The sequence below is a fragment of the Adiantum capillus-veneris genome, chromosome 20 (assembly GCF_014529385.1).
Source record: "Adiantum capillus-veneris isolate H3 chromosome 20, ASM1452938v2, whole genome shotgun sequence".
Classification (NCBI taxonomy): domain Eukaryota; kingdom Viridiplantae; phylum Streptophyta; class Polypodiopsida; order Polypodiales; family Pteridaceae; genus Adiantum; species Adiantum capillus-veneris.
In genome coordinates, this window is record NC_140950.1 from 44,829,619 (window position 1) to 44,856,259 (window position 26,641).

Here is a 26,641-nt window from a genome sequence, read left to right on the forward strand (position 1 = left end):
CACACACACACACACACACACACACACACACACACACACACACACATGAACAAATCAAGGAGTAAATATGATAAAATTGATATAAGGGAATGAGAAAAATATAGAGAGTGATGGGGGTGAGATAGTGGTGGATGAGAGGATGATGAAGAACTTCAAAGAGGAGGGAAGAGGCCCTTACATAGCTCTAGGCAGAGGCTTGTGATTCATTGACTATGTCAAATAGAAGCTTTCTTAGCCTAAAGCAAGTTCCCTCTAGAAGTGGAGAAGGCCTATGCCAAAAGGTTTCTCCCTGTGTTTAATCTCTATCTGTGTGTGTGTGCGCGTGCGCATGTGTTTTTGAGTGTGTACTCTTGTGTTTATATTCGTATTCTTGTGTTTGTGTGTGTATGTGTAGAAATGTATATGTGTCTGCATAAAGAAGGGGGGAGGGGATGGAAATGGAGATAGGGCAACTAGGAAACAAAGACAAAAGAGATAAAGAGGGGGGAGGGGTAAAAGGCCCTCACTAGTCCTTTTTGCTCTATTGTAAACTTATAGGATCAAGATGATTGCATGCGTGCTTCACAATGTCCTTGCCTTTCAACAATGTTGATACCCAATTTTACTATGGGTGCAGATATTAACATAAAGATAGATTGATACTTGTATTGACTTAGTAATACTTATTTCGCACAAAGAATGTCTATTTCCTGGTAGCGACCATGCAATTGCTACTAAGAGGTGTAGAATGCAAGGAAGATGAAAAAGAGAATTTAAAGGTTTGGCAAACCTTCATAAGTGTTGCTATTTTGCCTAAGCAAGCTTGTTGGTTGCAGCTAAGGGTGTGTTTAAATTGCATAGGGAGCTTTTGAGAAACTCGATCAACTTCTTGCCTCTCACATTCACACAACTCATGGAGCCCCAGATTGACATGCAACAGATCCACGATTGCAATTTCACCTTGTTGAGGCACGTTAGAGATCAAACGTGAGCTTGCTTTTTCAGTTGCAAAAGTTCTTGGAACTCGCTTGGAACAACATTGTTTCAGAGGGGGAGGGCCACCCATTTTTGTGGTGGGTCCGAAACACCGTGCATTTATCTTCCCCCAATCTGTGAATGCCAATTTCCAAACATGTAGCATGCTCTTGCTCCCCTTTCTTTTGTGCGCCATCTAAACACTGCCTAAAGAGGCCTTCATGGGAGGTTGCATGTATAAAGGTGTTTATGGGGGTAAGCTCTAGGAATCTTCTCTTAGCTCTTTCTTCATGGTTGCGACTTGCAAATAAAAGACCATGTTCATCCGCTCATAGAAAGTTTTATGTCGTATGATGCAAAGGTCTATGGACAACAAAGTGGATAATCATGCCTAGATATTACAAGACCAAATGCACTATTTTGCACACCAAAGTACATACTTTGTCTAGCATTGGTCTTCCTTGTACTATCTTGTCTTTTGCTTTCTTTTCCTTAGAACTATGCTAGTGATCCAATGAATCCGGTTGGTTGAACAAACAAGTTGCAAGTGGGAGGAGGAGCAAAAAGGGAGGATCAAAGTAGGCATGAACTCCCTGCAATAGAGTGAACTAGTGCTCCCTAGTCTCCCCTAGCTTGTCTTTAGCCCTAGCTTGAGGTGAGGGCGATCAACACGAATGGTGGACAATGGATCTCACATGACCCTCCACCCCTTGTCAATATCTCACACGGGCTCCTTCAGGAGGGATCTACAACTCTTGTTGTCCGCGATGCGGGGACGATCTACACCGTCCAATCATCAAGGGTCAAGGAGAAAAAATGTGCAGTTCACCCCTAGTTCACCGTCCACTCCCTCTGAGGTATTCAAACCCATGATCCCCATGTTGTGCGTGTGGGGGGGCGACGTTAACATCAGCCTATCACGCTCATCATGCAATGGGAGGTGTGGCTTACCCACATAATTTTAGCTCACTACCCTCCTTAGTTCACCCCTAGTTTACTAGTAGTTCACCTTTAATTCACCCGAGAAAGATGTTTCCTTGTCGTGTATGAGTGATTGTAGCGATAGATCCCTCTTGGAGGGACCTCGTGTCATATAGAGATGAGGCCATCCCTCCTGGGGACTAAGTGACATGGGCATGGGAGGGTGGGATCTACGATGAGGGGATTATGGGCCATAGATGTGGGATGCGTGTATCCAAGATTACTTTTTGTAATCTAGGGTACCCGAGATTACGAAAAGTAATCTGGGGTACTCGCATTTCAAAAATAATCTAGGACACCCCATTTTGCATCCGTGAGATTTGAACGCGTGACCTACTTATGAACAATGCTAACTAGAATTTACTTAAAACAAGTGTGCAAGGCAATAGTGCCCAAAGTAATTTAGGGTACCTTTAAGTAATTGTACCCTAGATTACTTTTTGTAATCTAAACAAAGTAATCTAAAATACCAAAAGTTACTTTTGACATCGCCGCCAAGATCTACGGTCCGCAATCCCCTCATCATAGATCCCACCCTCCGACTCCCAATGTCACTTAGTCCAAAGGGCCACACGTGGTCTTTGTGGAGGCCCAATGCCCACCTAGCATTTATACCCTTATGTCATAGTAAAGTCAAATTAGATGGAAGAACGTGGCAAGGTACGCCCCAAAAGTGCTAGGCTATTGAACCAGATGCTGCAGGCAAGCAGGCAGCCTTCTGTGAATAGGATCGCTGCATAGCTCCTGCAATCCAAACCCTAACAGCGAGCGCGTGAATGCTGCTGAAAGATCGTGTTCATCCTCCTATATCGCAGCACGCTGCCACGTCACTTTAAACATGCAGAGTTCCATCGCTGATGGCGTCCCTAGCACCGAAGAGCAGGAGAAATGGCTTGCTGATGCCCTTGCTCTTGTGCAGCATCATGCTTTCTACATGCACAGGGCTCTGGTATGCCTTACTTCTCTGTTTCTAATGGAGCCCAGGTCTGACTTAAGCTTGAAAATCACAGATCTGTTTTCTAAGTTGTTAGTGCGTGTGAATTATATTGATGGAATGTAACCACATTGATAATAGCAACACGGTTGGAAAATGTTGGGGCTCCTGCAGTATGAAGCTAATGGAACATGCTTGAAGAAATTCCATTTTTAGCGAGTGAAAGTTCTTGTGGTGCTTTAGCCACAAACAGGAACAATGTTCGTGTGATTAATGCTAGATCAATATATGGTGGTTGCATTATTTTTTGCATTCTTTATTTTCAAGGGAGGCTGAAAATGATCTATTTACTATTTCAATGAAAAGCTACTATATTTGGACAATTTTTCTTTGCATATAACTGAAATTGTGCTATCCCAATAGATTTTCAAAGTCACTTTGTGACAAGGTATAGAATTGTCACACAGCTATAAATGTGGATTCGCACATGGCTCCGTCTGTGCCCAAAGTATGTAAGTCACTTGGAGCTTATAGATTTTCCGTTTGTTAGGACATTATTTTCCTTTCATCAGACGTTTTAGCTGCAAAATTAACTTGGCTTGATTGATGAAGACTGAATGAGCGAATCTGACCACAGATTGATATTTTTGGTTGTGCACCTTTTTGACATCGAAATTGGTACTATTTTACTTGGTCTTCTTGGTATCTTTGACTTTCTAAGTATAAGATGCATGAAGAGGCCAAGTCTTGCAACAAAATTATGTCAAAGTGTAAAGCACTGATTTATCCGTTAGTAAACACTCAAATGCTGACCCCTGAATTTTACCTATCTTTGCTAAATCTAGATAATAGCCCAGGCCTCCTGTGTCCCTATACATATAAGGGTCAGAGGAGCTAGGGTAAATCGCCCAACTACGCAACCAAAATAGATGGGGACGTACTAAAATAAAAGGGGCCAAAGTGGGCACCGGACAGAAGACGGGTGGCCAATCCAACAAGGCCCGTCCAGACAATGATGCAGCTAAATGCTAGGATTGTCTGCAACTAAATGGTTGGCCAGCCTGGGAAACTAGGCGCCTTGGTGATACTTCGTTTGATATTAATGGAGTTGCTCGTACAACTGCTGATGAGAGCCCATTGGTCCAATAGAGTATGTGACATGGCTAGCCTTGGCCTCAAATTTATATGAACATGGCCCAAAAAGCTACAAGCTTTGAATAGTTAAATTACAAGTTTCTGAAAGCACTAAATGCATGTGCTTTCAGTGATTGGCTGCTCACAAGCTCCCTTAGTGTAAAAGTGCCAGTTAGCGGGGTCCATGGCTGAAGCAACCTATACTTTTGGATAGGCGAGTGCTAAATCAAAGCCACAAAGTAAACAACTGAGGAGTTCCGGCCCATCACCGATTTTCTATGCTTTAGATGGATGTCAAGCGAACTTTTCTCAATGACAACTTGAAGGAGGAGGTGTATGTGGAGCAACCTCTAGGATTTTCAGCCTTAGGATTGGGTGACAAGGTTCCTTTTAGCTTTCTTTTGCATACCCCTAGATTTGTATTTTTTAGAGTGGGAGGATCGAATTGGTGACGCTTGTTATCTCTATGTTGATATCTTGCTGTCACAAGTGTCAAGTAGCCATGACCAGCATATTCGCAGTACTATGGAGACCTTGGCCAAAGAGTTTGAGATGATAGATTTCAGCTTGCTAGATTTCTCTTGGATTTGAGATATTGTAGATAGAGGGGGGCATCTTTCTCTATTAACAACGCTATCTCCATGACTCCTTGGAGGTTTTTGCATGATCGACTAGGCCAATCTCTACTCGAATGGATCCCAACCATAAGTTGTCCTTGTATGACCCCTCCGATGTTGATGCTACAAAGTATTGGAAATTCATGGATGCTCTTATTTGATTGTTGAACACCCGTTTTGACATATCTTCCTGCTTGGACTTCCTCGTCGGATAGATCTTTAAAGTCTCTTGGGATAGTTTCATACGACGTTAAGACAATCTTCTTCGTCTTCTTCTTCATTTACTCATTTCGAAGCGCGCCAAGTTCTATGTTGAGCAGGTTGTTTGGATCTTTGGGTATTTGAAGTTGTCAAAGTCGTTGGCATTTGGTATGCTGCTGGAGGTGTAGACTCTAGGACTACTCTTTGAGGACGGAGTGATATTGATTGGGGTCGAGATCCAGATTCATGACGATAGACTATAGGTCACACCTCTTCATTTGGTTTAGGAACGTTTTCCTGGAGTTGTCACGTGACACATCCCAACCCTATGTGTCCGTGGACAAGCTACACCGTAGCAGGGTTCCCGTCAATCAAGTCAAGTTAGATTAGCAGTGATCTGGCACTTTTGTAAGTCTATTCGTAGACCGTGCATGCCCTGTCACTTAGCATAGATGCATATCCTCTGGTTGCACACAGCATGATCATCGGAATTCCCATCAGAATCCATTAGCATCAGTTAGGGGAATTTTCTAGTGCATTTAGCCTATTTTCCTATTTATTGGTTATTTTCACTTATTATTTTGAAGTGACTTTCCAACAAAAGTAGGTAGGGCAATTTTGCTAAGTTAATATATAAGCAAACCCAAGTTAGCACTTTCTGGCAGAAGAGGAAGCAGGAGCTTCCCGCTCAACAGGCAACTTCTCAGCAGTACCCCCCAAAACCTCCCAGCGTTTTTGGACCTCCTTCTTATCGGGGTTTCCCAGCAGAACCATCGCCTTGAAGCTTCCCTCTTCTAGCGCTTTGTCCCCTTGCAGATCAGCCCCATCCTCGGTGTTTTCCCGCGACAGAATCACCTCAGCAATAGCGTTTTCAAACCAGCCTTGCTGGCGTTTTTGCATTGCTGCAGCGTTTTGACTTTTAGCCCCAACCTGCCGCAGATACACAACATTTTCAGCCTTTAGCAAGGTAGTAGATACATTCCAGATTAGTTGCAGATACATCCCAGATTGCTACCTTTAGCAAGGTAGCAGATACATCCCAGATTGGTTGCAGAAGTTCCCCCATCTTTAGCCCAAGAAAACGCAGCCAAAACAGTCATTTTCAGCCACCGAAACAGTCACGAATTTCAGCGTTTAGAAGATCCCAGATTTCAGCCATCAGGTCGTCGTCGTCATCACCGTTGTCGTCATCGGCACAGTCCCATTGCATCAGTCCATTGCATACGCATTGTACACCTTTGTGCAATCAAAGTAGACCACTCTCGCCTACGAGAGTGGGGCCTTCGGAGGAGGGTTTTACAACCTCTCGGTGTCGTTATCTCTTTTCTCTCCTTCTCTCAGTCTCATTCATTTGCACGCACAATATCCACTCACTTTGTTCGTGACCACAATACTCTACAAGACGGAAAGCTCTTTCTTTCCCTAAGAACTAAAAGAAACCTTGAGCAATAAAGATCACTAATCTTGAGAAAATACAACATTCATTCCGCTGCGCCTAACAGGAGTAGTAAGAAGCAGCCCACAATTGCATTATCTTCCGTAGAGACGGAGTATCGAGTGCTATGTGTGAGTATTTGGTTATATGGAGGTTTCTTTTGGAGTTTGTTTTACGTAGTAGGGAACCACCATTTATTCGGACAATCAGAGTTGTATATGTCACGTGCACATCTAACCCTACGTGCATGTGGACAAGCTAACTCCTATTTCTAGGGTTTAGGATAGCCTAGCAAGTGTTTTGGCACCCTTGTGAGCGTGCATGCAGGATGTGCATGTCCAGGCACTTTAGATTAGTTGCATACCCTCTTCATTTGGTTTAGGAACGTTTTCTTGGAGTAGTAAGAAGCAGCCCACAATTGCATTATCTTCCATAGAGACGGAGTATCGTGCTATTTGCAGTGCTATATGTGAGTCTATTCGGTTATGGAGGTTGCTTTTGGAGATTTGTTTTCCGTAGTAGGGAATCACCATTTATTCGGACGATCAGAGTTGTATATGTCACGTGCTCATCTAACCCTATGTGCATGTGAACAAGCTAACTCCTATTTCTAGGGTTTAGGATAGCCTAGCAAGTGTTTTGGCACCCTTGTGAGTGTGTACGCAAGACGTGCATGTCCATGCACTTTAGATTAGTTCATAAAAACAGGGGACCCGGGGACGTGGCCCTTTTTGGTAGGGACGCAACGGGGGACGCGGGACGGGATGGGGGGACGCAACGGGGACGGGTCCCTCACATGGGACGCAGAGGGGACCCCACACCCTTTTTTTAGGCTTTTCAGAGTCTAGAGCTATATGCCATGTCTCCCACTAGACTCTTCTAACCCACTCTTCACTTGTACATCATTACTTTTTCCCCTTTGAGTATGATGATTGATCATCACGTCAACATGTGCAACGCGTGCTCGCCGCGTTCTTACCACATGTTATATTTTGATATTTATGAGTGCAAACCCCACTTTTTCTTTGCAATCTTGTGCTCCTACTGTTGTCTAGTATAGAACAAGTGTTTTTTAACACGCGTCCCCTGACCCGTCCCCCGTCCCTTGCTTTGCCACGTCCCCGTCCCCGGGACCCATCACGTCCCCGTCCCCATGTGACTATGGATTAGTTGCATACCCCCTGATTGCACATAAGCATAGCCAATGCCTGCTAGGTGTAGGCATTGGCGAGTAGTACCCAGCCTAGGTATTTATCTGCATGTGAATCACCTTTTATTAATAGTTCATCAACTTATTAGTATGTTGCAATGATTCTGGAAAAATTGTTCATTCATGGAAGCTAGAAAAGATGCCATTATTTTATTTTAGAGCATCCAAAGAACTTCTTTCGTGAAAGGCCCAAGAAATTTGCAAGTGGTGGGCGATGAGGTGAGGAGCAGGGAGAGGAAGGTCGCACACTCCGGGCAGGCAGCAGGTCAAGGAAAAATATGATGCGCAGGAGCCAGTGGGCAAGGGTGGAGCTTGACGAATCTGCATGGAGCTGGGAAAATAGTGTTTTAATTAAAGCTAAAGAACACCTTTCAAGTACAAGTTGCTCGTGGGTTGCTGGTTAGGGGATTGCTCTTAAGGCATCCATGCGCGTTGCGGAAGGTCAAATCCTTCGCTCCAGGTGCTTGTCGTTTTACTTTCCGGCTAGGCTAAGGAAGTGGAGGAATCTCCATAGATTCGGAGCAATAAACGTTGAAACCTGCCAGTATGTGCCGAATGGTCTCCTTTTGTAGATTAGTAAGTGACATTTTTGCATCATTTTAGAAATCGTGGGATTTTTAAGTGACATTGCCCTACCCAGCTTTAATCCCAGATATAAGTGACCTTAGGGGTCACTTCTCAAGCATAAGTCAGTACCTGCAGTACAATTACCAAGTACCCGCAGTACCTTAGCACCCCTCTGGCGTTTTTGCACCAAAGCAGCCTGTGTTTTCAAAATTCAGCTCATCGTACCAGATCAGCCAGCGTTTTCAGATTCAACCCTCGGATCAACCAGCTTTTGGGGCCCATCGCCTATCGTCGATAGCAGATCAGGTCATAGCCTCATCGCCATTGCAGATCACAGCCAGGATCCCTAGCATTTTTGCATTCCAGCCTTTAGCCTTGCGGAACCAAGCACCTACAGCAAGATCCCATCAACATCTAGGACCATTGTATCAAGATTTGTGCAATCTAAAGCAAATACCTCTCTAGCGATAGAGAGAGGGGCCCTTGGAAGGGGGTTTGGGACCCCATCTTGTGTCAGTCCTCTCTCTCTCTCTCTCTCTATCACTCACAGAACCTTCACTCACATTATCATTCTCTCGTTTCTCTCTAGTCTTTGCACATATCTCATGAAGTAAAAGGAACTCTCCCATTCAGTAAAAGGAATCTTGAGTATGCAATGAGCACTAATCTTGAGCATTCACCGTCAATCACTTCCGGTGTAGACTACATTGGAATCAGAGCTCTTTGGCAGTGTTCGGTATAATCACTCAAGAATAGAACCTAAAGAATCTCTCTCAGATTCTTCATGTCAAGAATCTTCGTGTCCCGTGTAAACGGCTTGTAGGGTGGTAGACTTTAGCTTTCACCCGATCTTTACTTTGATTAACTTTACTACATAGAAGAAGCTTCAGAGACAATCTGTAACTCGAAATTACACTTCAAACAAACCACGTCTTGGCAGCTAGAATGCTCCCAAGCAGATAGCGACACCTTAGAGGCCCCAAAGACTGGTGCCCCTTTTGGTATTTCTTTATTCTTAATACACTTGAGAAAAACCTGTAAACTTCTACAAGCTGTTCCACTTTTATCGGGCTGAAATTCCCCTACTCTAACCCAATTTCAACAGCATAACCACAATAGAAGTCTCCACGGACTAAATCCCAAGTAAACGTTGACTTTCCATGTCACATGCACATCTAACCCTATGTGTACGTGGACAAGCTACAGCATGACAAGGGTTCAGTTCAGTCAAGTCAGTCTAGATAGGAAGTGATCTGGCACTTTTGTGAGTTTGTTTGCAGACCGTGCATGACCAGTCACTTAGAGTAGATGCATATCCTCCGGTTGCACACAACATTCCCATCAGAATTCATCAGAATCCATCAAGGGAATTTTCGAGTGCATTAAAACCTATTTTCCCTATTTTTGACATTTTTCACTTATTATTTTTAAGCGACTTTTGTTGGGAACTAGGTAGGGCAATTTTGCTAAGATAAATATAAGCAAACCAGAGCTAGCACTCTCTGGCAGAAGAGGCAGCAGGAGCACACGCTCAACAGACAACTTCTCAGCAGAACCCCCAAGAGACCTAGCGTTTTTGCATTACAGCAGAAGGCTGGCGTTTTTGGACCAGATCAGCCAGCGTTTTTGCATTGGCAACAGCTTGGCGACAACAAGAAGCAAAAGACTCCCAGCGTTAGCAGATTTCCTCACAACAGCAGATAGCAGTTTTCCCCGCAAGATCATTTTCAGCCCTAGCGTTTTTGCATCTGCAAGACTCCTCAGCGTTTTTGCAGGTCTTCGCGACGGAATCAGCCCTAGACTCAGCGTTTTCAGTTTTCAGCAGTCAATTTCCGCAATAGAACTCCCGAACCTCGCAGATCTCACCTTCCCGCAGCAGATCCTCGCCGCACGGTCAGATCCAACGTAGTTTGCTGTTTCAGCGCGGAAAACGCAGATTTCAGCATCTGCATTCTCAGCGCATCTTCGTCGCATCGTCGTCATCAACATAGAGGCAGAATTCAGCAAATAAAGATTTGCAGATTTCAGCCCTTAGCATTTTCAGATTTCAGCCCGTCTCGTCGTCGTCCTCATCGTCGTCGACATCGTCGGCAAGTCCAAGCATTGTAGAGATTTGTGCAATCATAAGTAGACCCCTCTCGCCATAGAGAGTGGGGCCTTCGGAGGAGGGTTTGACAACATTCTGGTGTCTTATTCTTCTCTCTCTATCTCTTAGTCTCAGCACCTTCACGCACAGTGTTTATGTACTTTGTTTGTGATCATTTGCGCTCTCTCATTAAAGGAACGGAAGGCTCTCCCTTCCGTAAGTAAAAGGAACCCTTGAGCACAGTTCGGAGTACTCATCTTGAGCTAAGTTCAACATTCACCTCCGCTGCACCTTACATTGGTATCAAAGCTTTGGCAGTGTTCTGTATCACTTAAGGAAAGAACCACAAGATTTTTTTTTTGCTTGTTGTGGTCGCACGTAACCCAAGACCTCTTGGGCGTGTCGATTCTTAATCGTGTTTTTGAAGAGTGACAGGAAACCCAAGAAAGAAGGGCTTGTCCAGCCTCCCCTTGTGCCTCTTTTCACTCATTGAGAGCGGACTGTGCACTTAGCGGCTGGCCAATCGACGTGAGGTGGGAAAAAGCAATCTTGGTGTGAGCGCAAGGCCGCCAAGGGGTGCGCCCGCGGAAAAGAGCAGAACTTGGGTGAAGAGAAGATCCTTCTCTAACATAGATTGCAAGCGAAAGAAGAACCTCAAGAACCGCAAGAACCTCAAGACTCAAGACTCACAAGAACTGCAAGAACCTCAAGACTCACGACCCTCAAGAACCACAAGAACTCAAGAACCCAAGACCCGCAAGAACCCAAGTTCTTGGTGAACTTAAGAACCCAAGACTTCAGTGGATGGTCATCACTCGAAGCGGAATGGATACTTCGCTTGGAGGTGGTGAGTATGGGAGTGGCAAAGAAGAGTTTTCCTCATCAGGAGGTTTTTCCGACCCTTCCCCATCTACTCCAAGGATTGCACCAGATCCTATGATGGCAGCTTTCGACAAGATGATGATGGACATGAAGTTAGAACGCGAAGCAAGAAAAGCAGAAAGAATGGCCGAATTGGATCGTGAACACAAAGAAAGAAGAGCCGAATTGGATCGTGAGCGAGAGCAAGTGCGCTTAGCGGCCGAACAGAGAGCCCAACAGATGCAAGAGTTATTCGGAGTCTTTTCTAGTGTGCAGACAGAGGTTGCAAAGGATCAAGAGAAGGAGACTCTCTCAGTCTCTTCTTTTTCCAAGCATGACACACAGGATTTGCATGATGATTTGAATGACAAGCATGATGATTTGCATGATGATCACGATGTGATTTCTCACAAGCATGATGATTTGCATGATGATCAAGATGTGATTTCTCACGAGCATGATGATTTGCATGAAGATGATGTGATTGTTCACAAGAATGATGGTTTAGTTGATACTTTCTCTAGTGAAGCTAACCTCATTGCAGATTCGATCAATCACGAAGAACCGATCTTGGCTCTCGAGCCTAGGCCCAAAGAACCCCTCAGGAGAACCCTCCAAGAAGAACCGATCTTGGCCCTCGAGCTTAGGTCTCAAGAACCCCCAAAGGAAGTATTATGTGTACGAATGATTAGTCAGCACGCATTTTTCGAATGTTTCATTCGTGATGTTTTCCTGTATTTTAGTCACCGTCTTTATGTGATCCCTTTACCGAGACATGACATATTGTACGTTGAGCACGTTTCACTCATGAATGAGCACGGATGTATGCGGATTATTCATGAAAAGCTGAAAAGTATGCATTCAAGGAAGTCACATTCTATGTTTCTTCCTTGGCATGACACATTCGTAGAAAGAGCACAAGAAGGATTGAGCATCAAGCATAGGCATTTCCATTGTGTTTTGCCACAGTTGATTGATTTAGATCAGAAAGCCAAGATGCGTGTGTTTGATGAACGGTTTGGCACTCCGTCTATTTGTTCATCTACGTTGCATGCATAGTCTGTAGAGAAGACTAGATTTTTTCCAGTCACTTTACATGGAATGGGTATGTTTATGTTTTTGTGTTGAAAGTGGTTTCAGGAATTTTTAGCCTCGGAAATTCTTGAAGAAGGTAGACGCATGACTATAGACGAAGTGGAAGCATTGAAGATGACTTTGTGTCGCTTTCGACGCGGCCCAAAGAAAAAGACTTTGCAGACCTTTATGAAGTTCAAGTATCGACGCCATACAGTTCAGAACCAGTACCTCACTTTGAAAAGGAGGGGATGTCACGTGCACATCTAACCCTATGTGTACGTGGACAAGCTACAGCATGACCAGGGTTCATTTCAGTCAAGTCAGTCTAGGATAGGAAGTGATTTGGCACTTTTGTGAGTCTTTCGCAGACCGTGCATGACCAGTCACTTAGAGTAGATGCATATCCTCCGGTTGCACACAGCATGATCATCAACATTCCCATCAGAATCCATAAGGGAGTTTTCTAGTGCATTAAAACCTATTTTCTCTATTTTTGACATTTTTCACTTATTATTTTTAAGTGAATTTTGTTCGGAACTAGGTAGGGCAATTTTGCTAAGATAATATATAAGCAAACCAGAGCTAGCACTTTCTGGCAAAAGAGGCAGCAGGAGCATACGCTCAACAGGCAACTTCTCAACAGAACCCCCAAGAGGCCTAGCGTTTTTGCATTACAGCAGAAGGTTGGCGTTTTTGGACCAGATCAGCCAGCGTTTTTGCATTGGCAACAGCTTGGCGACAGCAAGAAGCAGAAGATTCTCAGCGCTAGTAGATTCCCTCACAACAGCAGATAGCAGTTTTCCCCGCAAGATCATTCTCAGCCCTAGCGTTTTTGCATCTGCAAGACACCTCAGCATTTTTGCAGATCTTCGCGATGGAATCAGCGCTAGACTCAGCATTTTCAGTTTTCAGCAGTCAGTTTCCGCAGTAGAACCCCCGAACCTTGCAGATCTCACCTTCCCACAGCAGATCCTTGCCGCACGGTCAGATCCCGCATAGTTTGCTGTTTCAGCCCAGAAAACGCAGATTTCAGCGTCTGCGTTTTCAGCGCGTCGTCGTGGCCTCGTCATCATCGACATAGAGTCAGAATTCAGCAGATAAAGATTTGCAGATTTCAGCCCTTAGCATTTTCAGATTTCAGCCCGTCTCGTCATCGTCCTCATCGTCGTCAACATCGTCAGGGCAAGTCCAAGCATTGTAGAGATTTGTGCAATCATAAGTAGACCGCTCTCGCCATAGAGAGTGGGGCCTTCGGAGGAGGGTTTGACAACATTCTGGTGTCGTATTCTTCTCTCTCTATCTCTCAATCTCAGCACCTTCACGCACAGCGTTTATGTACTTCGTTTGTGATCACTTGCACTCTCTCAGTACAGTTCGGAGTACTCATCTGGAGCTAAGTTCAACATTCACTTCCGTTGCACCTTACATTCCACGCACTTTAGAGCACTTTACAAAACCTGGCGAGAAATTATAGCACACTGAAATCTTTGTTTTTGGCCTCCAATTCGCACCAAAACACCTTTTCGGAGATTCCCTAGCTTTCCCGAAGCTCTTGGGACCTGTAGGCATCAAAACTGGCCAAAACCCTAAACTTGCAAAAAATTACAGCAAGTTGTAATTCCCTGTTTTGCGCTCCGATTCGCGTGCCAATCACTCGTGTGGGTAGCTCTCGAGCTTCCGCACCTGTAGGGTTACTTGCCCTTTGAATTAGACGAGATTCCTGGCGGGAAATCTCTCTAAATTGTCATGTACAAGCACCCAAGGCTTTCTCGAGGCTCCCTTGGCATTACTTTGCAATTTAGGTGCGAAACCCTAAACCTGCAGAATTTTTAGTGGAGCAAACGTGTCTACACGTGTCTCCTAAGCTCTCGCATGCAATGGGACAATTTCCCTTGCGAATTGGACGAGTTTTCACAAGAGATCCTGTAACAGAGTTTGTCATCTCACCAGAGAAGTTCTTGTTCCTTGCCTTTATGTAAGATAGACCGTTTTGGTCCGATCCGAAGATCCCGTGGTGCACTATGGAACCTCTTTTTGTCTTTTCCGCCTGCGGGTTGTTACCACTTGCAGTGTGGCGGAGGTTATAAGAAATGTTTCACCTTGCAAGCATCAATGAGGGCTTGCAAAATCTTAGGCGGTTAAGATTCTAGCCATAGCATTCTTTGAATGTATATTCCGAGGGATGTTCTCCCAAATGTGGTGAAGGTAGTTCTTTCCGTCTTGGAACGGTTAACCAAACATACACTCATGAACATAAGAGTTCATGCTCATACCAGTAATATGCCAATATTACTCGACTTTCTTATGGAGAAGCGTATGTTGTAACCATAACTTGCTACTTGAGTGGTCAATCCACATAGTGTACTCGATGATCAACGACCATTAGAAAACCTCTTCTCAATAGAGAAACAACTACCGAACACATTCCAAATAGAGATTCTCGTGTCGGAATATCATTGCACGGAAAAAGGCGCTCAAAGAAGGTATTTCAAATGAAAATCCACATCTTAAAAAATAAGTTGACTCATCTCATTCTGGTTAGCAATTTTTTTTTTCGATTAGTAGTCGAGTCACCTTGACAACAAGGTCTGCATCTTCATGTGCTATCCATGTACCCGAAGGTGTACATAATACTCATGCTGTGCTAGAGCTTTTGAACTTGGAAGATAGTTCTCCTTTTTGAAGATCCTTAGAGCGAAAACGCTCAATGTTATGATCCCTTGACTCGATCTCAGAGTAAACCCGCTCATCAAGTAAACCGGGATTTCAAATCTGGAATTCCGCGAGCATAGGCCGTAGCTGGCTCTTGCTTCTTTCCTCATAAAGAGAGTGTTTCTTCACTTGTACAAAAAGCACTACCATATCTTCCCTTAAAGGGTAGGGGGTGTGGACGTAGGAGTACTCAAGCTTAGTGAAAAATTTTCGCTGCTTAAAAGCTCGGAATGATTCCGTCGTAATGTCCTGTCCGCAGTAGCACGTAATCTATTGGAGAATTGCCGGATTCTAGAGTGATCGGTCTCGGTTAGACAAAAGTTTTTGCCTTTGGTGGAATTTGCCTACAATAACACGATCCACTCTTCGATGGGGAAGATGCCATTTGAGATAATTGAAGGTGCTACGAAGGTTCCACCCTTCCTAAGCACGAAAGATAAGATTTTTGAAGCCGAGCAGTACACGAGGGACTTGGACACTGCCTTTGCCAAGGTCCGGGAGGCTTTACAGAAATCTCAGGAAAGACACAAGAATGAAGGAGATCTACACCGTCACGATTTGAAATTAAAGGAAGACGATTGGGTGCTCTTACGTTTTGAGAAGGCACGCCTGAGAAAGAAAAAAGGAAAGGAGTGGCTTTTTCCAAAGTTTAGCATGAGATACTATGGACCTTTCCAGATAAAAGAAAAGATAAACGATGTCTCCTTTAGACTAAAGCTGTCCGATGCTTGGAGAATTTACAATGCTTTTCATGTGAGTCTCTTGAAGCCTTTTAAAGGCGATGTGTCCGATGATGGGGAGCCAGACGAGCAACTCGAAGTGGAGGAAAGCGAGGAGATACTAGTTCCAGAACAGATACTAGCATATAAAGATAGAAAGATTAAAGGTAAAGTGATGAGGCGGTTCTTGGTTAAATTCAAGAACTATTCCGCATTGGATGCCAAGTGGATGGAGGACGAGGACCTAGTAGATACTCCTCAGATTGTGGAACTTTACCTTGAAGCATTTGGTTTAGCATAGTCTACTCCTATAGAACCCCGATTTCAGCATGGGCGAATCTAGTGCAGCGGGCTTGCACAAGAGGGGAGTCACTCCACTCCTTTGTTAACAGAATACCCGATTTTTGATATAGAGTCATTGATGTCCCTTTGGGTTTTAGGGATACTGCTGAGCTGATAATATTCTATTGTATGAATTTATGAACTGGTATTCCCGATAATGAAAATGATACTGATTGATTTGTACTTGACTTGTTTGAGTACAGGAACTGATAGACGAAATGACTGCAGCATTTCGGTCTCATAAATCTCTATAGACATGATTGCAATATGGATTAATTAATCGGGCATTTGTGAGGTCCCGACTGGATCTAGATGCGATTGCTAAATACGTTGCCGATTAATCATGGTCTAAGACTTGGAATGATTTTTGAATGTGATTTGTCATGTGATGTCCTGCGATGTGACTGTCGATTGGTATATGTGCTAAAATGTGTTGTGCCTAGTGCGTCGATACTAACAGTCAATGTCTGCTAAGGCAGTTTATGGCCTCTGTCTGTTTTGCAGGCGTAATCGAGGGCGATTACAATGCTTTCAAGAGGGGGTATGTCTCAAATGGGTGACGTGGCATGCTCGTGGACACTCACATAGTGGCAGCAGACCCAAACAAGTGTTGACAGGCTGACGTGGCAGGTTCCGAATTTTGCAGCGTGATAAGTGTTGACAGTGCTTACGTGGCCTGTCGTACGAATTTTCGCTTTTTGCGCTAACACAGTTGTACGGAATTCCTGATTTTACGTTGGTTGAATTTTGGGACAGCTTTTGAGCCAGTTGCTTTATTTTGAAAGCTTTTAAAAGATGAATGCTTTTGGGGCTTTGCTTTTGGGCATCCCTTGTAACCAATAAATAAGTGGGCAGGGCCTCACTCTTCAGAGCATCTGGACGCAAAGTCTGAGAGTGAGCACTCAGCACCTACCTACTCTCTTGTACTTTGAACACAGATTAATACAAAAAGAAATACCGAAAGGGGCGCCAATCTTTGGGGCCAATATCTCTAGGCACAGAACTACGCCGGGCCGTGTCGACTCAAGTGTGAATTGTGAATTGTTTTGAAGTGATTCTCTGCTGTGTCGCGGTAGAATCTTGACTTGGGGTATCCAAGTTTGTTACAAATAGGGGGTTATCCTCCCAGCAAGAATAGGAGAGATTGGGGGTGCCTAGGGTTGGAAATAGAGAGATCGCCTTGTCTTCTGCTAAAAAGTGAAGGAAGAGAGGGGTTGGCGATGGATGCAAACAAGCCCACAAGCACAGAGAGAGAGAGAGAGAGAGAGAGAGAGAGAGAGAGAGAGAGAGAGAGAGAGAGAGAGAGAGAGAGAGAGAGAGAGAGAGAGAGAGAGAGAGAGAGAGAGAGAGAGAGAGAGAGAGAGATTGCTTGGCAGGGGGATTCTCAGACACGTGATGGGGTTTTTTCAGTCATCACTAGTATTACACTATGGAATGTTTGGAGAGCTCGTTGTCTCCACATTCTAAGTGCGGCTCCACAGCTCCTTCAGGATACTATCACTGCCATTTGGCTGGACATCATTCACACCGTGATTTGGCAGTGGGATTCTTCCTTAGGTACATCTCGAGCAACCGAGGCTCGCCGATTTGCCTTCCTTCGGCGTTGGGCACGATCCCCACTCTTCTTCACACTTACAGGTGGCCAGATTACGTGGCATTATGCCCCTCCTCGGTGGTTTCTCCTCCACTCGTCACACCGACCACCATGAGATTGTTTTAGTCGAGTTGTCACTATAGTGGCTCTCCTCCTTACATTCAGCTTGTACACCCCACGTGATAGGCTATTTTGGCATCCGTTGGGGATTATATTGTACTCAGTAATATACAACCCTGACTTTTTCCAAAAAAAAGAGAGAGAGAGAGAGAGAGAGAGAGAGAGCAGATTGTACGGTGGTTTCGTGTGTTTGATAAGGCACACACTCAAAAGCCTTGGGTTTTATTATGTAGGTACATTTTGAGGGTCACTTAAGTGACCCTAGGGGTGGTTCACACCCAAGGTATAAAAGAATGAAGAAATACATATGAGAGGTGTCCAAAAGGGCCTTTAGACCCAACAACCTCCCACTTAAAGGTCCGATGTGGTACCTTTAAGAAACTTCCACTAAGTGTAAGCAATGCTGATGTTGTGTCTTAGCAAGACACTTAGTGAGAACATCTGCAGGGTTATCCTGTGTCTTGACCTTTGTCAGTGTGACAAGGCCATCATCCAATACCTGTCGAATAAAATGGTACCGCACATCAATGTGTTGACGAGCATGGAACATGGCATTCTTAGCCAGGCATACAACACTCTGACTATTGCAACCAAGCACTGGAGCATATGCAGGAAGACCAAAGTCTCTGACCAACCTGCCAAGCCAAATAGCTTTCTTAGAAGCCTCTGTGGCTGAAATATATTCAGCCTCTGTAGTGTTCAGTGCCACAATATTCTGTAACCTTGAACACCATGAAATAGCACCTCTAGCAAGTGTGAATACATATCCACTGGTAGACTTTCTAGTGTCAAGATCACCTGCCATGTCCGAATCACAGAATCCCCACAATGATAGTGTACCCTTGCCATAACATATACATGTGTCTAGTGTACCTTTTAAGTACCTGAATATGCTCTTTACTGCTTCCCAATGTGGTTTGCCAGGATTAGACATAAACCTGCTAACAACTCCCACTGCATAAGCAACGTCTGGTCGTGTAGCAACCATGGTATACATCAATGAACCACAAGCTGAAGCATAAGGAATGCTTTTCATAGCATGAGCAGCTACATCATCTATTGGGCAATCAAGCTTGCTAAGCTTTGTGTGCGGTGGTAAAGGCACACCAAGAGGCTTAGCATCAACCATATTAAATCTCTCAAGCACTTTCTTGATGTACTTGTCTTGAGAAAGGAATAAAAGACGTTTCTTTCTATCCCTCGTAATACGCATACCCAAAATATGTTCAACTGCACCCAAATCTTTCATCGAGAAAGCTGAATTCAGCTCCTTTTTCAAAGCATTCCGAGTCTCCTTATGCTTGCCAACAATCAACATGTCATCCACATATAGGACTAGCACAATAAGACTACCATCGTGAGCCTTTTTAGTGTAAAGACAGTGATTTGCTTGACTGCGTTTGAAACCATGATTGAGCATAAAAGTATCAAACTTCTTGTACCACTGTTTAGGGGCTTGTTTCAGCCCATACAAGCTGTTTTTTAGTTTGCATACCAAATGCTCTTTTCCTGGAATGACAAAGCCCTCAGGCTGCAGCATATACAGCTCCTCATCCAAGTCACCATGTAAGAAAGCAGTGATCACATCCATTTGATCATGCTCCAAATCCAAGGTAGCACATAGAGCAAACAACACACGGAGAGTAGACATCTTCACTACAGGTGAGAAGATTTCCTGGAAGTCAATGCCTTCCTTCTGTGCATAACCCTTAGCAACTAAACGCGCTTTGTATTTGGGTTTATCATCAACACATTTGATCTTATAAACCCACTTGTTAGGAATAGCTTTCCTACGTTTGGGTAAATGCACAAGCTCCCATGTATTATTTGTATACAATTGCATCTCAGATTTCATAGCAAGCTCCCACTTACTTTTGTCTTCACAAGACTAGGCTTCTTTGTATGTAAGAGGCTCTCCCTCATCAGTCAACAGAATACAATCCAAAGATGGCTGAAACCTCTCTGGTTGACGTCTTTGACGCGTAGATCTCCTCACCCAATGATCTACAGTAGCAGGTAAAGTGTCTACATCCTCATGAATGATTTCGTTATCGTTTAGCGGCTGATTTTCAGCATTAATACCCTGCTGTAAATCATTTTCAGCTTGTTGGTCATTGTGCTCTACCCCATTTTGTGCATGTATTTTCTCTCCATTCTCTTCTGGCTGTTGCACAAATGGTTGCTGCTCGTTTTCAGCATCAATAGGCACCATATTTTCAGCCAAAGATGGCTTTATGGCTGGCTGGTCATTATGAAATTTGACCCTCTTTTTGTCATGGTCTACATGTGTAGCATTTTGTAGCAATTTAACCTCATTAAATACTACATCTCGGCTGCGTACTACTTTCCTGTAATCAGATAGCCATACTCTATAACCCGTCTCACCCTCATCTCCATAACCCATGAAGATGCCTTTGATGGATTTCATGTCTAGCTTAGTCCTCTGATCTACAGGCACATGCACAAACGCCTCGCAGCCAAAAACACGCAAATGGTCATATGAAGCAGGTTTGCCAGAACAAACCTCTTCAGGGATGCCATTGTCCAAAGCACGATTTGGAGAATGGTTGCATACATTAACTGCAGTTTTCAAAGCCTCTCCCCAAAATGCTTGTGGAAGATTAGCTGTGGACAACATGCAACGTATCGTCTCACAAATTGTGCAGTTATACTTCTCAGCTACGCCATTAGATGATGGATTGTAAGGGGCTGTTAATTCTCTTTTAATACCATGCATCTCACAAAAGACATTAAACTCACGTGATACATACTCTCCCCCATTATCTGTTCTTATGGCCTTTAACTTAAGACCCTTTTGTGTGGTCACAAAAGCATGAAATCTTTTAAAAGCATCAAGAACATCACTCTTGTTTTTAAGTACATACACTCAAGTCTTTCTACTGAAATCATCAATGAAAGATACAAAATAACGTGCACCACCATGTGAACTCACAGGCATAGTGCACACATCTGAATGTACTAAATCAAGAGCATGCAACTTTTTAGAGACACCAGACAAATAAGAGAACTTCACTTGTTTTCCATAGATACAATCTTTACAAAATTCAAGGCCAGGACCTTTTACATCAAATCTCCCAAGAGAGGAGAGAACCTGTAGTCCTTTCTCACTCATATGGCCAAGTCTCTTATGCCAAAGTTCCATTGGACAATGAACTTCAGCCATAGCAACAAACTTGCCAAGTAAGGCCTTGCAATGCAAATAGTATAAAGTTCCCTTTTTACCACCCTTTACAATCAGCATAGAACCCTTTTGTATTTTCCAAAAGCCACCACCAAAAGTAGTGAAGTAGCCTTTTACATCGAGTTGCCCAACTGATAGCAAACTTCTCTTAATGCCAGGCACATACCTAACATCATGCAAAACAAGTTCTTGGCTATTTTCAAGAGCCAAGTGAATGGTGCCAACACCCTCAATGTCACATGCATAGTTGTTAATGTTGCTAAATTGGCTTTATCTGACATAAAAAAAATAGTTCTAAATGAATTATTGGATTTATAAGTGAGAGGGTTTTCTCGCTTGGAACACCAAGGAAAAATAATTTTAAATGAATTACTGGAATTTTAAGTGAGGGTTTTTCTCACTGGAGACATCCGAGATCCGGAAGTTGGCATTCCCAAGTAAGGACTTCGTGTCTGGGAAAGCAGAGTTGTTCTGCGGGAAGAGGACTCTAGAAACAGAGCTAAAAAAGAGAGTTGCAGGGATGTCATGCCCTGAGTCTGGAAGGTGAGATCCAGAGGCGAGAACTTTGTCTCTCAAGGATTTGGAAGAAGGAATGGAAGCTCCTTGGAATAGGGTTTTGCCCTAGGAATCGGAAGCTGAGGCTTCCGGGAACCATCAAGTCTTATTCTAGAACGAACGTGGTAATACGTTCAGGTCAAGTGCTTGTATAGACTTCTCCTCAGTAATAAAGATACTATTACGGGGGGGGGGACCAGCCCATCTTCTGGTCCCCAGTACTGTGTCGATCTTCTCACTCTCTCTCTCTCTCTCTATCTATTTCTCTCTATATCCTCTGGCTTGAGTAATAAGTGATAAATCCTATTTATCCGAATGTATTCTATATTGCTATGTGCTCTCGTTTGTGACGGTGGTATCAGAGCATGGTCTCCTCTCTTTCTCTGTAAAGGAGGACGACATGGGAAGAAGCCATGACAAGCCAAGAGAGAAGTAAGCAGGCGGAACACTAAGCCCTGCAGGAAAAGCTCGCAGAGTTGGGAAAATTTTTCTCTCTGCAAGAAGTCTTGTGTAAGAAGTCGACACAAGACTTGGGATTCTCTGAGAAGGCGACAAGAGCATGATGCTCAAGAACCTAGAGAATCCAAGGAGCGGAATGCTCAAGATCCTTCAGCATCCGGAAAGTATCCATGAACATCAATCCAGAACCATAGCCATGAAATCCTGTCATTACGGGAAGGATATGAAGAAGGTCTTTAAACCTGAGAACTGTGGGGGAGCTGGAGAGAGAGCCCACTTGCTGCTCTATGCCATGAGAGTGAAGGAGAAGAGGAGATTGGCGCAGAAGGAGCACACGCTGAGGAAGAACGTGAGAGAGAGAGAGAGAGAGCTCGTTGAATTTTTGGGAAAAGCCACGCTATTTCTTTTGGGCTTCACATTTGAGTATATGAGTAAGTGACTAGGGGGCCATTCACACTTGGGCCCCCTCACTAATAAGTCTTTTAACTTATAAGTTAATAAGTACAAGGCACTTAGGCCTTTATTCCCTAACAACCTCCCACCTAAAGGCAATGTACCTTGGGAGATCAAAGAATCAACTAACTATGATACATCAGCTGATCATGCACTTACTCATCCAACACCCATCATCTGTCGGCAATATGCAAACCGCTCTGCTGGAAGACTCTTGGTCAAAAGATCTGCAGGATTGTCATCTGTGTGCACCTTGATAAGTGTAATGCTCTTGTCATCAAGCACACTTCTGATAAAATGATACTTCACCTCTATGTGCTTTGTCTTGGCATGAAAAACAGGATTCCTTGCAAGCATAATAGCACTCTGACTATCACAGTGTAGCACAGGAACCAGTGACTTAATGCCAAGCTCTTCTACCAAACGCATGAGCCACAAAGCTTCTTTGCATGCCTCAGTGGCAGCCACATACTCAGCCTCAGTGGTAGACAAAGCAACACATTTTTGCCGTCTAGAAATCCAAGAAACTGCACCTCCTGTGAATGTAAACACATATCCAGAGGTAGACTTCCTGCAATCTGGATGTCCAGCAAAATCTGCATCTGTAAAGCCATGCACAGATGTCTCACTCTTCCCAAAACAAATGCACAAGTCTTTAGTGCCTTTCAAGTATCTCAAGATACACTTCACTGCTTCCCAATGCTTTTTGCCAGGATTGCTCATGTACCTGCCTACTACTCCCACCGCAAATGCAATGTCCGGACGTGTAGCAACCATAGCATACATCAAACTGCCAACGGCTGATGCATAAGGAATCTTGGCCATTTCAGCCGGCATATCATCTGTGTTTGGGCAGTCATGTGCAGTCAGTTTTACATATGGAGGCAGCGGAGTACCAAGTGCCTTTCCCCCATCCATATGAAAACGATGTAGCACCTTATTAACATAATCTCGTTGAGATAGATACAGACGCCTGTTAGGTCTATCTCGAGAGATACGCATGCCCAAAATATGATTAGCATCACCAAGATCCTTCATGTCAAAGCGATTCTTTAAGCTTTGCTGTAATGCATCCAACTCCGTGACATTTTTACCCGCAATAAGCATGTCATCAACATACAAAATCAGCAATAGACGAGATCCATCACTTGCCGTTTTGATATACAAACAGTGATCAGAATTACTTCTTTTGTATCCTTGAGACCTCATGAATGTATCAAACTTGTGATACCATGCACGGGGAGACTGTTTCAAACCATACAAGCTCTTCAAGAGTCTACATACTTTCTTCTCTTGCCCCTTTGACACAAAACCTTCTGGCTGCATCATATAGATCATCTCAAGCAAATCGCCATGCAAAAACGCTGTTTTGACATCCATTTGCTTTAACTCCATATCTTCAGAAGCAACCAGGCCTAAAACAAGACGTAATGTGGCAAGCTTTACAACAGGAGAAAAAATCTCATCAAAATCCACACCATGCTTTTGCTTGTACCCTTTAGCAACCAAACGTGCCTTGTACTTAGAAGAAGCATCAGATGTGACCTTGGTCTTGTAAACCCATTTACATGGCAGAGCCTGATGCCCTTTAGGCAAATCAACCAAGTCCCATGTATGGTTTTTCTCCAAAGACTGCATTTTCGAAACCATTGCTTTGAACCATTTCTTACTGTCTTCCCGTTGCATAGCCTCTTTATAGCAAGACGGCTCACCACAATCAGTAAGCATGACATAGTCCAAAGACGGTTCATATCTATCGGGGGGCCTTGTCACCCGAGTAGACCTACGCACCCAATGATCCATAACAGGTGGATTTTCAGCCTGTAAACCATCAAAAACAGCAGGCTGTTCAGCCGATTGCATCGCAACAACGGGCGGTCTAGGAGCATCAACCTGTTCCCCTACCTGTGGTGCATCAATGGCAACTTGTTGGGGCTGATTTTCAGCAGCTAATGGCTGATTTTCAGCAGCATTTTCAGCATGTAAAGGCTGCTGAACATTGGGCCTTCTTGGCTGTCCATATGTGACATCTTCACGAAAAACAACCCGGCGCACTTCCTCGACCTTTGTGGGCTGTTTGTGCATGCAATTCTCATTGAAGATGACATCATTGCTGCGTATGATTTTCCGTAATGCGGGATCCCATAATCTATACCCCATTTCACCATTCTCACCATATCCTAGGAAAATGCATTTATGAGACTTTGGTTCTAGTTTGGTGCGCAGTTCACTCCGGATGTGAACATAGGCCTCACAACCAAACACTCTTAAATGTGCATATGAGGGTGGCTTGCCAGACCACACCTCCTCAGGCACCTTTCCACCCAAAGCCTTGCTAGGTGAGCGATTAATCAAGTGAATAGCTGTTTGCACAGCTTCTGCCCAAAAACCATGAGGTAATGCAGCATGTGACAGCATACTTCGAACTTTCTCTTGGATAGTCCGATTCAACCTCTCTGCAACTCCATTCTGAGAGGGATTAAAAGGAGCCGTGAGCTCTCTTTTAATACCTTTAGTAGCACAAAAGTCAATAAATGCTTTTGATACATACTCCCCTCCATTGTCTGAGTGCAAAGACCTAAGCTTCTTGTCAGTTTGATTCTCAACAAACGCAAGAAACTTCTTGAAAGTATCCAAAACATCGCTTTTAGCACGTATTGGATACACCCACACCTTACGTGTAGCATCATCGATAAACGAGACAAAATATTTCTTTCCCCCTAAGGACAACTGTGGCATTTCACATACATCGGAATGCACTAAGTCTAACCTGTCAGACTTCAAAGAAAGAGACCTTTTGTGCGGTGTTTGACTGTGCTTACCATAAATACAGTGCTCACAATGAGAAAAATCAGCATACCTCAAACACGGCAAATAACCACAACGAGACAGAGTTTCCATTCCTCTTTTACTCATGTGTCCCAACCGGCCGTGCCACAAAGAAACACTTGGCTGCTCGGTTACGGCGACAACATGGTCACGCACACTAGATACATGCAAAGGATACAAAGTGTCCGATTTACAACCCTTGGCTACAATCCGGGCCCCTTTACAAATTTTCCACTTGCTATCACCAAAAGTGGTGTGATAGCCTGCATCATCTAGCTGCCCTGTACTAATCAAACTCTTCTTAAGTTGTGGCACATGGCGCACTTTGTGCAAAACAAAAGTCATACCATCAGCAAAGGAAAATTGGACACAGCCAATACCTGCAATGTCACATGCATAGTTATCTCCCAAATAAACAGTGCCCTGCACCTCACCTGAGTACTGTGTAAACCAATCCCTATGAGGTGTTACATGAAAGGAGGCACCTGAATCAAGAATCCAAGTATGCATGTCCACATCAGAACCCATAGCAAGGGTATGTGCATCCACAGAAGAGGCATTGAGTACATCAGTGCTGCTGTCACTGTCACAACTACTAGCAACATTGATTTCCTCAATCAACACAGTGCTCTTCTTGGCATTTCCCTTGTCCTTTGCATCAGTTTCAGCACCCTTGTTCTTCTCTTTCTTCCACTCATAGCATTCCCGTTTATAATGCCCTTTCTTTCCACAATGATGACACACAACATCTTTCCTACGAGATTTGCTGCGTGCCCTGTCCTTACTGTCAGATTTCTCCCTCTGTTGAGACCTGCCTCTCAAGTGCAATGCATTAGAAGACCCACCTGTGGTGTTCTTCCTGTTCATCTCTTCCATCAAGAGAGAACTCTCTACATCTGCATACTTAAGTGACGCACTTGAGTTACTAAGAGCTGTCCGGAATACATCCCAACTCTCGGGCAATGTGCATAGCAGAAAAGTAGCTTTGAACTCCTCATCAATCGTGAATTTCAGCTCTGTAAGTTGGCTGAAAATAGAATTGAATTCATTGAGGTGCACTGACATGTGCGTGCCCTCCTTCATGCGGAGATCCATAAGCTTCTTAAGCCAATACACTTTACTGGCAGCACTCTGCTGTGCATACAACTCGTCTAAACGCTTCCACATGCCCCATGCTGTCTGCTCATTCTCTACATTGAAGAGTAAATTGTCAGACACCGAAAGCATGATCGTGGAGCGAGCCAACTCGTCCACTTCTTCCCATTCTTCAACCTCCATATCAACCGGTTTCACACCCTGTAACTTAATAGGTTTCGCCTGTTTCTTCTGCAACATCACATTATAACATTGCTTCTTCCATATAGCAAAGTTATGGGCACCTTCAAGCTTGCGAATGTGCAACAAATTGCCACTTTCATTGCTAGAAGCCATTCTGAGTGATTGCAAACACTGAAACCCTGTTTTGCCGACCTAAACACGCCCAAATGTGCGCAATCGGGCAAAAAACAGCTTGCTGTTACAGAAAAACAGCGAGCAAATTTCACGCGAAATCACCCCAAAACGGCGTACATTCACTGCCAAACCCTTACCAAAGGTTTC

At 44.0% G+C, this 26,641-nt stretch overlaps 1 protein-coding gene across 1 annotated transcript in view; it reads left to right on the forward strand.

The window, feature by feature from the left end:
• Positions 1-2,571: 2,571 nt before the first annotated feature.
• Positions 2,572-26,641, forward strand: part of LOC147432447 (vacuolar protein sorting-associated protein 35B-like) — a 62,570-nt gene continuing 38,500 nt past the window's right edge. Inside the window, exon 1 of the mRNA XM_086492398.1 lies at positions 2,572-2,884. Coding sequence (XP_086348524.1) covers positions 2,774-2,884 — 111 coding nt within the window. The 5' untranslated portion in view covers positions 2,572-2,773. The remainder of the gene's footprint in view (positions 2,885-26,641) is intronic.